The sequence below is a fragment of the Aulonocara sp. 'chitande type north' Nkhata Bay genome, linkage group LG16, assembly GCF_057382095.1.
Source record: "Aulonocara sp. 'chitande type north' Nkhata Bay isolate Kocher_YH1m ecotype deep benthic linkage group LG16, A_spYH_male_GT1.1, whole genome shotgun sequence".
NCBI classification, from domain to species: Eukaryota; Metazoa; Chordata; class Actinopteri; order Cichliformes; family Cichlidae; genus Aulonocara; species Aulonocara sp. 'chitande type north' Nkhata Bay.
Window position 1 is genome coordinate 770,649 of NC_141359.1, and position 14,361 is coordinate 785,009.

General features: G+C 44.2%; 1 protein-coding gene across 1 annotated transcript in view; it reads right to left on the minus strand.

Annotated features, from left to right (window-relative positions):
* LOC147310732 (uncharacterized) overlaps positions 1 to 14,361 on the minus strand; it is a 31,758-nt gene that overhangs the window by 3,566 nt on the left and 13,831 nt on the right. Inside the window, exons 11-18 of the mRNA XM_086267062.1 lie at positions 12,635 to 12,697; positions 11,886 to 11,921; positions 4,205 to 4,252; positions 4,017 to 4,064; positions 3,728 to 3,775; positions 1,590 to 1,652; positions 841 to 876; positions 344 to 391 (exon numbers count right to left, since the gene is read on the minus strand). Of these exons, the coding sequence (XP_086123188.1) occupies positions 344 to 391; positions 841 to 876; positions 1,590 to 1,652; positions 3,728 to 3,775; positions 4,017 to 4,064; positions 4,205 to 4,252; positions 11,886 to 11,921; positions 12,635 to 12,697 (390 nt within the window). The remainder of the gene's footprint in view (positions 1 to 343; positions 392 to 840; positions 877 to 1,589; positions 1,653 to 3,727; positions 3,776 to 4,016; positions 4,065 to 4,204; positions 4,253 to 11,885; positions 11,922 to 12,634; positions 12,698 to 14,361) is intronic.

Below are 14,361 nucleotides of genomic sequence, written 5' to 3' on the forward strand. Positions count from 1 at the left end.
TGAACCAGTTTCTGTCTGAGTGTGTTGCTGGGCCTGAAATACACTGGGATTTCGTGCTGGGAGAATGATTGTGTACACCTGTTTTCACACCTTGGCTCGTGTGATTAGGTAGATGATCATTAGGGGGTCCATTGTCCCTCTTGGGGTAACAATCCCTCAGGGCTGAGATCTGTGAATCTCCACCATTTGACCCTACACCTGAAGAAGTTTCTCGGATGAGAGGTGAACCGTATTGAAGCAACTTAAAGAAGTCCAGATGCTTTTCTTTTGAGGCTCCTTGGACTACAATGGCCTGGAAAAACCTCCACAGATATATCAATTCAGCTCTCTGCATGCACGCTACCTTTGTTTGATTGATTTGAGTTCTTCATCTTTATCTTTCAGAGCAGATCTGTGTGGAGAAAATGCAGCTTGAGGAAAAGCTTCATGTCTCAACATATACTGTACGATATGAAGGCAAGAGTTATGGTTTCCATCAGTGATCTGATGTACAGTGTCAGAACCAGTAGTTATCTTTTGTATGTTTCAGAATGTTGCACCTTGGAGTTTTTATTTCCATATTTGATGTACTTTACTTCATGGTAAAATCTCTAACTCCTTGTTGAATACAGGGTTAATTCTTTTTAAAACCCAGGGGTTCAGAACCTTCTCAACTTTCCAAAAAGTAGCCAGACAAAGGTACATTTGCATCAGACTGCAACGCTTTCATAGTTGCAAACTTCTTTCGAGCGTCCATAAACCTCTACTAAGTCCACAGTCTGTGTTCAAGCTTCCTTAAAGTTAAGGTGCATTTCATGTCTCATTGGTAAACTTCATTAACAACAAAGAAACAAAACTTACCTCTCTGCAGCAAGTTTTCTCTCCATGTCAGTTAAGCTGTGTAACAACAACACGTATGATTAGTTTGGTCTAATTATGTCCTTCAGGACACAGATTCTTTATTCAAGTGTTTGTTTCTGGGTGTCGAAAAGACTAGAGATATAGAAAGTGATGCCAGTATCCTCACAGGCCGTTAGGTAGGAGAAATTCTCTATGTTACAAGAAGACAGGCTACAAATAAAGGCAGCGACAACAAACACACATGCAATTCAAGGCTCATCAACAGAGGAGTACTGTCAAAAGTCCACCCTACAAACTCTTGAGCAGTGGCTGCTCTGGAGGGTCTGTGAACACTGATGACTCCATCCATCCATTCACTTCTGCTTATTCTTTTTTAGGTAGGGAGAGGCTGTAGCCTATTTCAGCTGTCTCAGGGCGAGAGGCGGGGTACACCCTGGAGAGGTCGCCAGTCTGTTGCAGGGCTAACACATAGACAGAGACAACCATTCACACCTATGGGCAATTCAGAGTTTGCCATTATTCTATCCCCACTAAGTGCATGTCTTTGGACTGTGAGGTGAAGCCGGAGTACTCGGGGAGAACCCACGCAAACAGGGGCGGAACATGCAAAGAGAGAACAGATGGTGGAAGTGAACTCAGGACCTTGTTGCTCTGAGGCAACAGTGCTCAGCAGCGTGTCACCCACTGATTACACATTGTCTGGAAATTCTCAGTCATGTTCAAAAATAATTATAATTTTATGAACAAACCTTTGTTTGTGTTCATTACACTGCCGGACACTGGACCTCTGAGCTGTTTCTTTCTGAAGTCTGCTGTGACAAGAAGAAAAACATTTCATGTCAGCTTATTGTACTTTATGAGTGAATTACAGCAAATTAAACACATAAGACTACACAGTCGTCCTTTAAGACCCAACAAAAGTGAAACAGACTAAAGCAATAATGGAAAAATTTTAACTTTCATCCTACGAATTTAGGTCCATGCACACCTAATATTTACTGTTGTTTTTGACTGAAAAAGTAATTAAAAACTGGAATGACAGAACTATCTGTTCTTAATAATATGATTTGGTACTTTTCTATTTCTACTTTGATTAGTGATTTTATCAAACTAACACTGTTTTGGGAACCCCCGAGTCGCTGACAATGCCTAGGTATTGTATCATCAGTTCTAGTCATTTTTTTTATGGACAAAGGGTAGACTTCGCGGAGTACTTAGTTCAAGTGAGTACTGGTCTGCAGTCAATGTGAACTAAGGTGTTTCTGCAGTTGTACTGGGATCTAATGGCTTGTATCCAAGGGTCAGGTGCCCCATACTTCTACAAACACCCACAGGATGTCCTGAGCAACCTGGTCAGTTCCCTGGCATAGACTTCCCTTGTTAGGTGACGGCTGTGTGCAGACAGTAATAGGACCCAAGGTGCAGACTCTGGAGACAGAACTTAAACCAAAACAGCTTTAATGCTGAACGCAAACATCACATAACTAGAAAAAACTCAAAATAAACTAACACCGGTGGATGGGCAAAACACACAGCAAAATAACCGGTAGATCACGACACAGACACAGAGAAACACAGGGCTTAAATACACAGAGGGAGCAATCAGGGAATGAGTAACAGGAGGGAAACACAGCTGGGACAAATCAGAACTGACGAGACCAAAGAAGCGTAAACTGAACACACTGAGATAAGACAGAGACCTTCAAAGTAAAACAGGAAACACAAAACACAGACTGAACAAAGACACAGACTCACATGCAGGCACTACAGAGGGAACAGAGACGTGGGACCAGGGCAGACACAGACACTGACTGGACGTGGAAATACAGCAGACAGGGGAGACAGCAACAAAGGAACACAGACAGAAAACCAAAACACTAAAACTCTAACCAAACCCCACCCAGAGGACCTTAACTAAGAAAAACCCGTAAAGCAAAGCTAGAATATAATGAAATAACAAAATCAAATAACCAAAAACACAAAAACACTGGGTCACCGACCCAGGAACCCTAACATCCCTGGGGAAAGTAATCCCAGGATAATTAGAGCACAACCTCCAGTCCCCTTTTTCAAACAGTGGATTCAACACCCAAGGCTGCGCTTCACAACCACTCCCAACCTCCATGCAACATTGTAGAGGTGTGCCATCCAGGACAACTCTAGAAAATCCAAAGACTCAAGTAACTCAGGGAGAATCGAACTGGCCCAGCAGAACAATGAAGTCTCTAGATTGGGGACTATCAAGCGCACCACCTAGTCACTCCAAGAAGACTAGGTAAATGGTAAATGGTAAATGGCCTGTATTTATATAGCGCTTTACTAGTCCCTAAGGACCCCAAAGCCCTTTACATATCCAGTCATCCACCCATTCACACACATTCACACACTGGTGATGGCAGCTACATTGTAGCCACAGCCACCCTGGGGCGCACTGACAGAGGCGGTACACTGAAGTCACAGGGAAGGAACCCTTTCTTCCACTGGGGAAAACCCCACTGTAGAGGTAGCAAACAGAGGTGTGCATACAAGATTAGACACCCCTGCCCGCCACCTCTAAGGGCGACTGTAGAGTGGGACAGAGTATAACCCCTCTCCAAGACACTGGTTCAACGGCCTGAGCTAAGCATTAAGGTGGGTGTGACTATACCTCATCTGTATCTCCAGACATCACCTACCGGCTCAAGCCCCTTCACCAGCAAAGAGGTGATGTACCATGTGCTGTTACTCCAGGCTTGGCTCTGGTTTAATTTGGACTTAGTATGTTTATTCTTATTATATGATAAAGAACACTCCAAAAGTCCACAAACTGTGAGAACCATATGGTGTTGTTTTGTTTTTGTTTGTTTTTTTGATTTTCTATTCTAAGAACATATTTGTTTCATTTTACCTTTCATTGACTGATTTCAGTTCTTCAACTTTATCTTTCAGAGCAGACCTGTGGGAAGAAAATAGAGATGAAAAAGCTTCACGTTTGTTCAGTATCAAATTCCCCAGGTGCAGATCTGTCTTTGATTCCTGTGATGTAATGTTGCTTTAGTATGCAGCATCAATCGTTTTTTAAAGACTTTAATGAATATATCCAACAGTTTCTATTTTGACAGCACTCGCTAAAAATAAAAAAGAAAGCAAAGAGATAATATTCTATGTGCTACTGTAAATGTGAGAAACATCTTTACCTTTCCTGTTTGAGTTTGTCTTTGTAAAATGTCTCCATCTCTGCAATGCTGTGTTAAAACATTTTAAGCAGTTATCTGACGAGACATTATTTCATATTGGAAAACTCCTTCAACAATTTTTCAGTTTTGCAACTTCACACATGCATCACAGTGAAATGTATTGATTCAGCTCTCTGCATGCACGCTACCTTTGTTTGATTGATTTGAGTTCTTCATCTTTATCTTTCAGAGCAGATCTGTGTGGAGAAAATGCAGCTTGAGGAAAAGCTTCATGTCTCAACATATACTGTATGATATGAAGGCAAGAGTTATTGTTCTGACTATTGTCAAATTTGTACATGTTTGATTTGTTTGGTTAGTGCACTGGCCCTTTAAGAGAAAGGCATGGTCCGTGTGCAGACGGGGGAAGTGTAAGAAAGAATCAGACAATCGACTGAATGTGATCTATGCTGTGATTTATGCTGTGAAAGGCTGATAAAAAGGCATTCCCTGTGAGTATGCATTATTTTTTGGCACTTTTATGTTGATTAATAGCAATTAATTAGATGTTGTATTACGCGTGCTAATTTATCGTTCGTAGACAGTTGTTTGGTGTTAGCATTAGCACTTGGTCACGCAGCTCCTCAAGTAATTATTTAATTTGCCACTCATATAAACTGTATTTTGTTGTTACAGTTTCACACCTGCCATATAAAGCAAGGTCTAAACCCACTCTGGCGTCAGTGACTTTTGTGTGGAGGTGTTTAACTCCTGGATAGTAGAAAGTGGTTCTACGAGGCCAGTACAGTGAAAAGGGACACCCTACAACAACGATGAAGACTGCATTGTTACACGCTGTATCCAGACCAGCACGACAGACGCAGTGACACCAGGTCAGCATAAATGCACATTCAATCAGCTTAAAGATGGAGAAAGAAGGATATGAAGTAAGATCCACGACGTCAAAGAAATCTAGCCGCTCTTCCACTGCCAGTGTAATGTTAGCCGCCGCTACTGCCCGCGCTAAATGGTAAATGGCCTGTATTTATATAGCGCTTTGCTAGTCCCTAAGGACCCCAAAGCGCTTTACATATCCAGTCATCCACCCATTCACACACACACATTCACACACTGGTGATGGCAAGCTACATTGTAGCCACAGCCACCCTGGGGCGCACTGACAGAGGCGAGGCTGCCGGACACTGGCGCCACCGGGCCCTCTGACCACCACCAGTAGGCAACGGGTGAAGGACACAACGACCGAGACTGTCCAAGCCGGGGCTCGAACCGGCAACCTTCCGATTACAAGGTGAACTCCTAACTCTTGAGCCACGATCGCCCCAGAGCTGAAGCTGCCCAAAAAAGAGCTGAGTTTGCAAAGAAGGAAGTTGAATTTAAAGTAGAAAGAGCCAAATTAGATGCAAAGCTTGATGTTCTAGCAAAAGAAAGTGAAGCTGAGGCCGCAGCCGCTGAAGCAGCTGTCTTGGAGTCTGCTGTTGCAAGTTTTGACATGAGTGATGAGCACCTGAGCTTACCAAAGGAGACACAGAGTTCTCATGAGCGAACTACAGACTATGTCAATATGCATCAGGCACGCAGTGATTCAGTCAAATCAAAGGACGTCAAAATAGAAAAGGGCGAATATGCAAATCGACCTAGGCCACCGGACGTGTCACCGGATGAACTGCCCTCAGCACCAAAGGACTATGGCCCCCTCAGAACCCCTGATCAAAGAGATTATTCACCTGAAAGGCAAGGACAACAGTTACACTCTGTTAACTATCAGCAGCACCTAAGCCATGTCTCACCAGGGTTTACACCACCCTCTGCTGGACGTTTTCGGTACTACCCTCCAGATCCAAATTCCTCTAGGGACTCTTATAAGCTTGCCAAATATTTAATGAGAAGTCAGCTGTTAACCTCTGAACTCACCAAGTTTGATGACAAGCCGGAGAACTATTTATCTTGGAAGTCATCTTTCATCAACGCCATTGACACTCTAGAGCTTAGGGCGTCTGAACAAATCGACCTCCTTGTAAAATCACTTGGCCCAGAATCTACCAAGCATGCACATCGCATCAAAGCTGTAAACATAACAAACCCAGCTGTGGCATTAGAGCTAATCTGGGAGAGGCTAGAAGAAACCTATGGGTCGCCAGAAGCCATTGAAAGTGCTCTTTTCACCAAACTTGATCAATTTCCTAAAATAGGGCCCAGAGACAATCAAAAACTAAGAGAGTTGAGTGATCTGTTGCAGGAGATAAATGCAGCGAAACAAGAAGGGTACTTGCATGGACTCTCCTATCTCGATACAGCGCGAGGTGTTGCTCCCATTGTGGATAAACTGCCGTATGGGATACAAGACAAGTGGATGATGGAAGGCTCACACTACAAACAGCGGCACAGGGTAACCTTCCCTCCATTCACGTTCTTCTTACAGTTCATACAGACACAAGCAAAGGCACGCAACGACCCAAGCTTCAATCTGCTGTCAACCTGCAACTCTGGAGTTAAAAGGGACAAGCTTGGAGATGGTTACAGCAACAACCGCAGGTCAGTTTCAGTGCATAAAACCAACGTTACAGCCATATCTGAAGAAGGACCGGACAAATGTTGTCCTGTGCACAACAAACCTCACGCCTTACAACAGTGCAGAAGTTTCAGAGAAAAGCCAATTCAGGAACGAAAGGCAATATTAAAGCAACACAACATCTGTTTCAAGTGCTGCGCTTCTAACAAACACGTAGCTCGCGACTGTCAAGCAGAAATCAAATGCTCTGAATGTAACAGTGATAAGCACCCAACAGCTCTTCATGCAGATGTTCCTCACCTTCCCAAAGCTCTTCAGCCCACAACAAGTCACGGCGGGGAGAAACGAGAATTAAAAGAGACCGCAGTTGTTTCAAGTTGCACTGAGGTATGTGGGGAAGGATTTTCTGGGAAATCTTGCTCAAAAATATGCCTGGTTAACGTTTACCCTGCCAATGATCCTAGTAAACGCCAGAGAATGTACGTCATGCTAGATGACCAGAGTAACGTTTCACTAGCACGCTCTGAGTTTTTTGACATGTTCGAGATTAATGGTAAGGCAGAGCCATACACCCTCCAGACATGCAGTGGCGTAGGTCTCACTTCTGGCAGAAGAGCCTCTGGGTATACGATAGAGGCGATCGATAGCTCCCTCGCTATTCAGCTGCCCATGTTAATTGAATGCAACATGATTCCTAACAAAAGAGAGGAAATTCCCACTCCCTCTGCGGCTCACGCACACAGTCACCTCAAAGGCATAGCACACAAAATACCACCCTTAGACAGTGGTGCAGACATTTTGCTGTTGCTTGGAAGAGACATTTTGAGAGTTCACAAAGTGCGCAGTCAGGTCAATGGTCCGCACAATGCACCATACGCACAGAGACTGGACTTAGGCTGGGTGATAATAGGAGATGTGTGCTTAGGCAATACTCATAAGCCTTCCCAAGTCTCTACCTTTAAGACTCACGTTCTATCGGATGGAAGGCCAACTCTTTTTTCCCCGTGCGAAAGCCACTTTACTGTCAAGCCAGACACCAGTCTCTTAAATCAACACTTAGTACTTGGTGGTCCAAACATAAAGGACAGAACACAAAACAGAACTATAGGAAACAATGTTTTCTGCCAGACCAAGAACGACAATAAGCTTGCACCCTCCATGGAAGATCTGCAGTTCCTGAATATCATGGACAATGAGTGTTTCCAGGATGAGTCACAAAGCTGGGTGGCTCCACTGCCGTTTCGCCAGCCCAGAGCATTGCTGCCTAACAATCGCCGCTACGCACTCAGTCGCTTCAAGTCACTTGAACGAACTCTAGATAAAAACCCAAAAATGAAAGTTCACCTGATAGACTTTATGCAGAAAATGTTGGACAATGGGCACGCGGAGCTCGCACCCCCAGTACAAGAGAACAAAGAGCATTGGTACCTGCCCTATTTCGGAGTGTACCATCCTCAAAAGCCGTCACAAATCCAAGTGGTATTTGACTCCAGCGCGCAGTTTGAAGGTATGTCGCTCAACACAGTGCTGTTATCAGGACCTAATCTGAATAACAGTCTATTAGGTGTGCTAGTGAGGTTCAGAAAACATCCAGTCGCAGTAACCGCAGATATCCAGCAGATGTTCTATTGCTTCCTGGTGCGCGAGGACTGCAGAGATGTACTGAGGTTTGTCTGGCACAAAGACAACGATCCACAGAAAGAGCTCGTGGATTACAGAATGTGTGTGCATGTATTTGGAAACAGCCCCTCGCCTGCTGTGGCCACATATGGTCTGAGGAGGGCCGCGCAAAAGGGGGAAGCCAAATACGGGTCAGATGTTCGCCATTTCATTGAGCGTGATTTTTATGTGGATGATGCTTTAAAGTCTGTCCCCACAGAACATGATGCTATCGACCTCCTGAAACGGACACAAGACATGCTAGCAGACTCAAACCTTCGCCTCTTAAAAATAGCATCAAATAAGGTTGAAGTGATGGACGCATTCGCACCTCAAGACCGAGCCAAGGATCTCCAAAATCTGGATCTGTTCAAGGATGAACTCCCAGATCAGCGCAGTCTTGGAGTAAAGTGGAATATAATGTAGGACTATTTCACCTTTCACATTCCTCATGCTGAAAAGCCATACACACGAAGAGGAGTCCTTTCAACTGTGAACAGTGTGTTTGACCCGCTTGGGTTTTTGGCCCCAATCACCATTCGAGGACGCCTGCTTCTAAGAGAGTTGTCGCTACAGACAACAGAGTGGGACTCACCTCTTCCAGAGGATCTGAAAGGCAGATGGATAGAATGGCAACAGTCCCTCCAATGCCTCAGCAAAGTCAACGTTCCACGCACTTACACTAAGATGTCACTGTTACAGGCTAAATGTGTAGAACTTTGTGTCTTTTCAGATGCGTCCATGAAGGCAATATGTGCAGTGTCATACCTCAAGGTCACCACTGGGGATGGCAAGACAGAGGTTGGGTTTGCCCTAGGTAAGGCACGACTCGCTCCACAGCCAGAGCTCACTGTACCTAGGCTCGAACTCTGCGCCGCAGTAATGGCGGTTGAAATGGCAGAGGTCATATGTGAAGAGATTGATCACCCCATAGACAAAACTAGTTTCTATACAGACAGCAAGGTGGTTCTTGGTTATATTCACAACCAATCCAGACGTTTTTATGTCTATGTAAACAATCGTGTGTGTCGTATTAGAGAGTCAACTACTCCAGAGCAATGGCATTTCGTTACGACCGACCAGAATCCTGCTGACCACGGCTCACGATCAGTTCCAGCCGCTGAGTTAGAACACACGACATGGTTCACAGGTCCAGCGTTTCTCCAGTGCCCTTCATACATCCATCTAGAGCAGACTGATTACAAACTGCTGGACCCAGACAACGATGCAGAGGTGCGCCCAGAGGTAAAGACACTTTGCACTAACATAACAAAGGAAGTTTTGGGCTCAGGACATTGGGAGCGTTTCTCCACATGGCGCTCACTTCGGAAAACCATGTCAAACTTGATTCACATCGCACAATGCTTTTCACAATCAAACGTTGAGCCAAACTGTAAAGGATGGCACATCTGTAAAACGGCCATCACCCCAGAACTATTAGATCAAGCAGAGACAATGATCATTAAAAATGTGCAGTTTGAAACATATGCAGAAGAGATAAAGCGGATCTCTGAAAAACAGAACCTCCCAAAAAACAGCCTGCTGGTAAAACTAAACCCTGTGATTGGAAGTGACAATCTGCTGAGGATTGGTGGTCGCATTAATCGCGCGGGGCTGGGAGTAAAAGACACCAACCCTATTATCTTGCCAGGCAGTCACTACATCACTACCCTCCTTGTGCGCCACCACCATGAGCAAGTAAGCCATCAAGGCAGGCATTTTACAGAGGGCGCTGTCCGAGAAAGTGGCTTGTGGATTGTAGGAGGGAAAGCATGTATTAACAGAGTCATAAGTAAATGTGTGACATGCAAGAAACTGAGAGGGAAGTTTGAAGAGCAATTAATGAGTGATTTGCCTGTAGATCGCCTCCAAGTTGAGCCCCCCTTTTCTTACGTAGGCATGGACATGTTTGGCCCATGGGAAGTAACTACAAGGCGTACAAGAGGGGGACAAGCAAACAGGAAGCGGTGGGCAATATTATTCACGTGCCTGTGTACAAGAGCTGTCCACATCGAAGTAGTGGAGGAGATGAGCTCTTCAAGTTTCATTAATGCACTGAGGCGTTTCTTCGCCCTCCGAGGACCCGCAAAACAACTGCGCTCGGACTGCGGCACTAATTTCATTGGTGCTCACAAAGAGATGGCCACAAATGCACCAGAGAAGGACAAAGTGCAACACTTTCTGCAGGACCAGAAGTGTTCCTGGGTTTTCAATCCTCCCCATTCTTCCCACATGGGGGGAGTATGGGAACGGATGATTGGTTTAGCACGGCGAATACTTGATAACATGCTGCTGCAAACTGGTCGTGTTCAACTCACTCATGAGATCTTGATCACATTTCTTGCGGAAGTCACAGCTATACTGAATGCACTACCATTGTTGCCAGTATCATCAGACCCAGAACATCCTCACATTCTCTCACCGGCGATGCTGCTGACACAAAAGACTGGAGTTGTGCCCGCCATCTGTGATGATGTAGGACCCAAAGAAATGCTCAGAAGCCATTGGAAGCGGGTTCAGTTCCTTGCAGACACTTTCTGGAGCAGATGGCGCAAGGAATACTTGCACAGCCTCCAAATTCGTCAAAAGTGGCACCACAAGAACATTGACATTAAACAGGGAGATGTTGTTCTCCTCAAGGACAAACAAACAAGAAGAAATGAGTGGCCAATGGGCGTAATTGAAAAGACAGTTGCGAGTGAAGATGGAATCATCAGAAAGGCCAAAGTTAGAGTTGCTTCCAAGGGAAATGTTAAGACTTATTATAGACCCATTTCTGAAATGGTTTTTCTGTTATCTAGTGATGTTTAGATATCTGTTGTGGTATCCCTAAGATACCAGGCGGGGAGTGTTCTGACTATTGTCAAATTTGTACATGTTTGATTTGTTTGGTTAGTGCACTGGCCCTTTAAGAGAAAGGCATGGTCCGTGTGCAGACGGGGGAAGTGTAAGAAAGAATCAGACAATCGACTGAATGTGATCTATGCTGTGATTTATGCTGTGAAAGGCTGATAAAAAGGCATTCCCTGTGAGTATGCATTATTGTTTGGCACTTTTATGTTGATTAATAGCAATTAATTAGATGTTGTATTACGCGTGCTAATTTATCGTTCGTAGACAGTTGTTTGGTGTTAGCATTAGCACTTGGTCACGCAGCTCCTCAAGTAATTATTTAATTTGCCACTCATATAAACTGTATTTTGTTGTTACAGTTTCACACCTGCCATATAAAGCAAGGTCTAAACCCACTCTGGCGTCAGTGACTTTTGTGTGGAGGTGTTTAACTCCTGGATAGTAGAAAGTGGTTCTACGAGGCCAGTACAGTTATGGTTTCCATCAGTGATCTGATGTACAGTGTCAGAACCAGTAGTTATCTTTTGTATGTTTCAGAATGTTGCACCTTGGAGTTTTTATTTCCATATTTGATGTACTTTACTTCATGGTAAAATCTCTAACTCCTTGTTGAATACAGGGTTAATTCTTTTTAAAACCCAGGGGTTCAGAACCTTCTCAACTTTCCAAAAAGTAGCCAGACAAAGGTACATTTGCATCAGACTGCAACGCTTTCATAGTTGCAAACTTCTTTCGAGCGTCCATAAACCTCTACTAAGTCCACAGTCTGTGTTCAAGCTTCCTTAAAGTTAAGGTGCATTTCATGTCTCATTGGTAAACTTCATTAACAACAAAGAAACAAAACTTACCTCTCTGCAGCAAGTTTTCTCTCCATGTCAGTTAAGCTGTGTAACAACAACACGTATGATTAGTTTGGTCTAATTATGTCCTTCAGGACACAGATTCTTTATTCAAGTGTTTGTTTCTGGGTGTCGAAAAGACTAGAGATATAGAAAGTGATGCCAGTATCCTCACAGGCCGTTAGGTAGGAGAAATTCTCTATGTTACAAGAAGACAGGCTACAAATAAAGGCAGCGACAACAAACACACATGCAATTCAAGGCTCATCAACAGAGGAGTACTGTCAAAAGTCCACCCTACAAACTCTTGAGCAGTGGCTGCTCTGGAGGGTCTGTGAACACTGATGACTCCATCCATCCATTCACTTCTGCTTATTCTTTTTTAGGTAGGGAGAGGCTGTAGCCTATTTCAGCTGTCTCAGGGCGAGAGGCGGGGTACACCCTGGAGAGGTCGCCAGTCTGTTGCAGGGCTAACACATAGACAGAGACAACCATTCACACCTATGGGCAATTCAGAGTTTGCCATTATTCTATCCCCACTAAGTGCATGTCTTTGGACTGTGAGGTGAAGCCGGAGTACTCGGGGAGAACCCACGCAAACAGGGGCGGAACATGCAAAGAGAGAACAGATGGTGGAAGTGAACTCAGGACCTTGTTGCTCTGAGGCAACAGTGCTCAGCAGCGTGTCACCCACTGATTACACATTGTCTGGAAATTCTCAGTCATGTTCAAAAATAATTATAATTTTATGAACAAACCTTTGTTTGTGTTCATTACACTGCCGGACACTGGACCTCTGAGCTGTTTCTTTCTGAAGTCTGCTGTGACAAGAAGAAAAACATTTCATGTCAGCTTATTGTACTTTATGAGTGAATTACAGCAAATTAAACACATAAGACTACACAGTCGTCCTTTAAGACCCAACAAAAGTGAAACAGACTAAAGCAATAATGGAAAAATTTTAACTTTCATCCTACGAATTTAGGTCCATGCACACCTAATATTTACTGTTGTTTTTGACTGAAAAAGTAATTAAAAACTGGAATGACAGAACTATCTGTTCTTAATAATATGATTTGGTACTTTTCTATTTCTACTTTGATTAGTGATTTTATCAAACTAACACTGTTTTGGGAACCCCCGAGTCGCTGACAATGCCTAGGTATTGTATCATCAGTTCTAGTCATTTTTTTTATGGACAAAGGGTAGACTTCGCGGAGTACTTAGTTCAAGTGAGTACTGGTCTGCAGTCAATGTGAACTAAGGTGTTTCTGCAGTTGTACTGGGATCTAATGGCTTGTATCCAAGGGTCAGGTGCCCCATACTTCTACAAACACCCACAGGATGTCCTGAGCAACCTGGTCAGTTCCCTGGCATAGACTTCCCTTGTTAGGTGACGGCTGTGTGCAGACAGTAATAGGACCCAAGGTGCAGACTCTGGAGACAGAACTTAAACCAAAACAGCTTTAATGCTGAACGCAAACATCACATAACTAGAAAAAACTCAAAATAAACTAACACCGGTGGATGGGCAAAACACACAGCAAAATAACCGGTAGATCACGACACAGACACAGAGAAACACAGGGCTTAAATACACAGAGGGAGCAATCAGGGAATGAGTAACAGGAGGGAAACACAGCTGGGACAAATCAGAACTGACGAGACCAAAGAAGCGTAAACTGAACACACTGAGATAAGACAGAGACCTTCAAAGTAAAACAGGAAACACAAAACACAGACTGAACAAAGACACAGACTCACATGCAGGCACTACAGAGGGAACAGAGACGTGGGACCAGGGCAGACACAGACACTGACTGGACGTGGAAATACAGCAGACAGGGGAGACAGCAACAAAGGAACACAGACAGAAAACCAAAACACTAAAACTCTAACCAAACCCCACCCAGAGGACCTTAACTAAGAAAAACCCGTAAAGCAAAGCTAGAATATAATGAAATAACAAAATCAAATAACCAAAAACACAAAAACACTGGGTCACCGACCCAGGAACCCTAACATCCCTGGGGAAAGTAATCCCAGGATAATTAGAGCACAACCTCCAGTCCCCTTTTTCAAACAGTGGATTCAACACCCAAGGCTGCGCTTCACAACCACTCCCAACCTCCATGCAACATTGTAGAGGTGTGCCATCCAGGACAACTCTAGAAAATCCAAAGACTCAAGTAACTCAGGGAGAATCGAACTGGCCCAGCAGAACAATGAAGTCTCTAGATTGGGGACTATCAAGCGCACCACCTAGTCACTCCAAGAAGACTAGGTAAATGGTAAATGGTAAATGGCCTGTATTTATATAGCGCTTTACTAGTCCCTAAGGACCCCAAAGCCCTTTACATATCCAGTCATCCACCCATTCACACACATTCACACACTGGTGATGGCAGCTACATTGTAGCCACAGCCACCCTGGGGCGCACTGACAGAGGCGGTACACTGAAGTCACAGGGAAGGAACCCTTTCT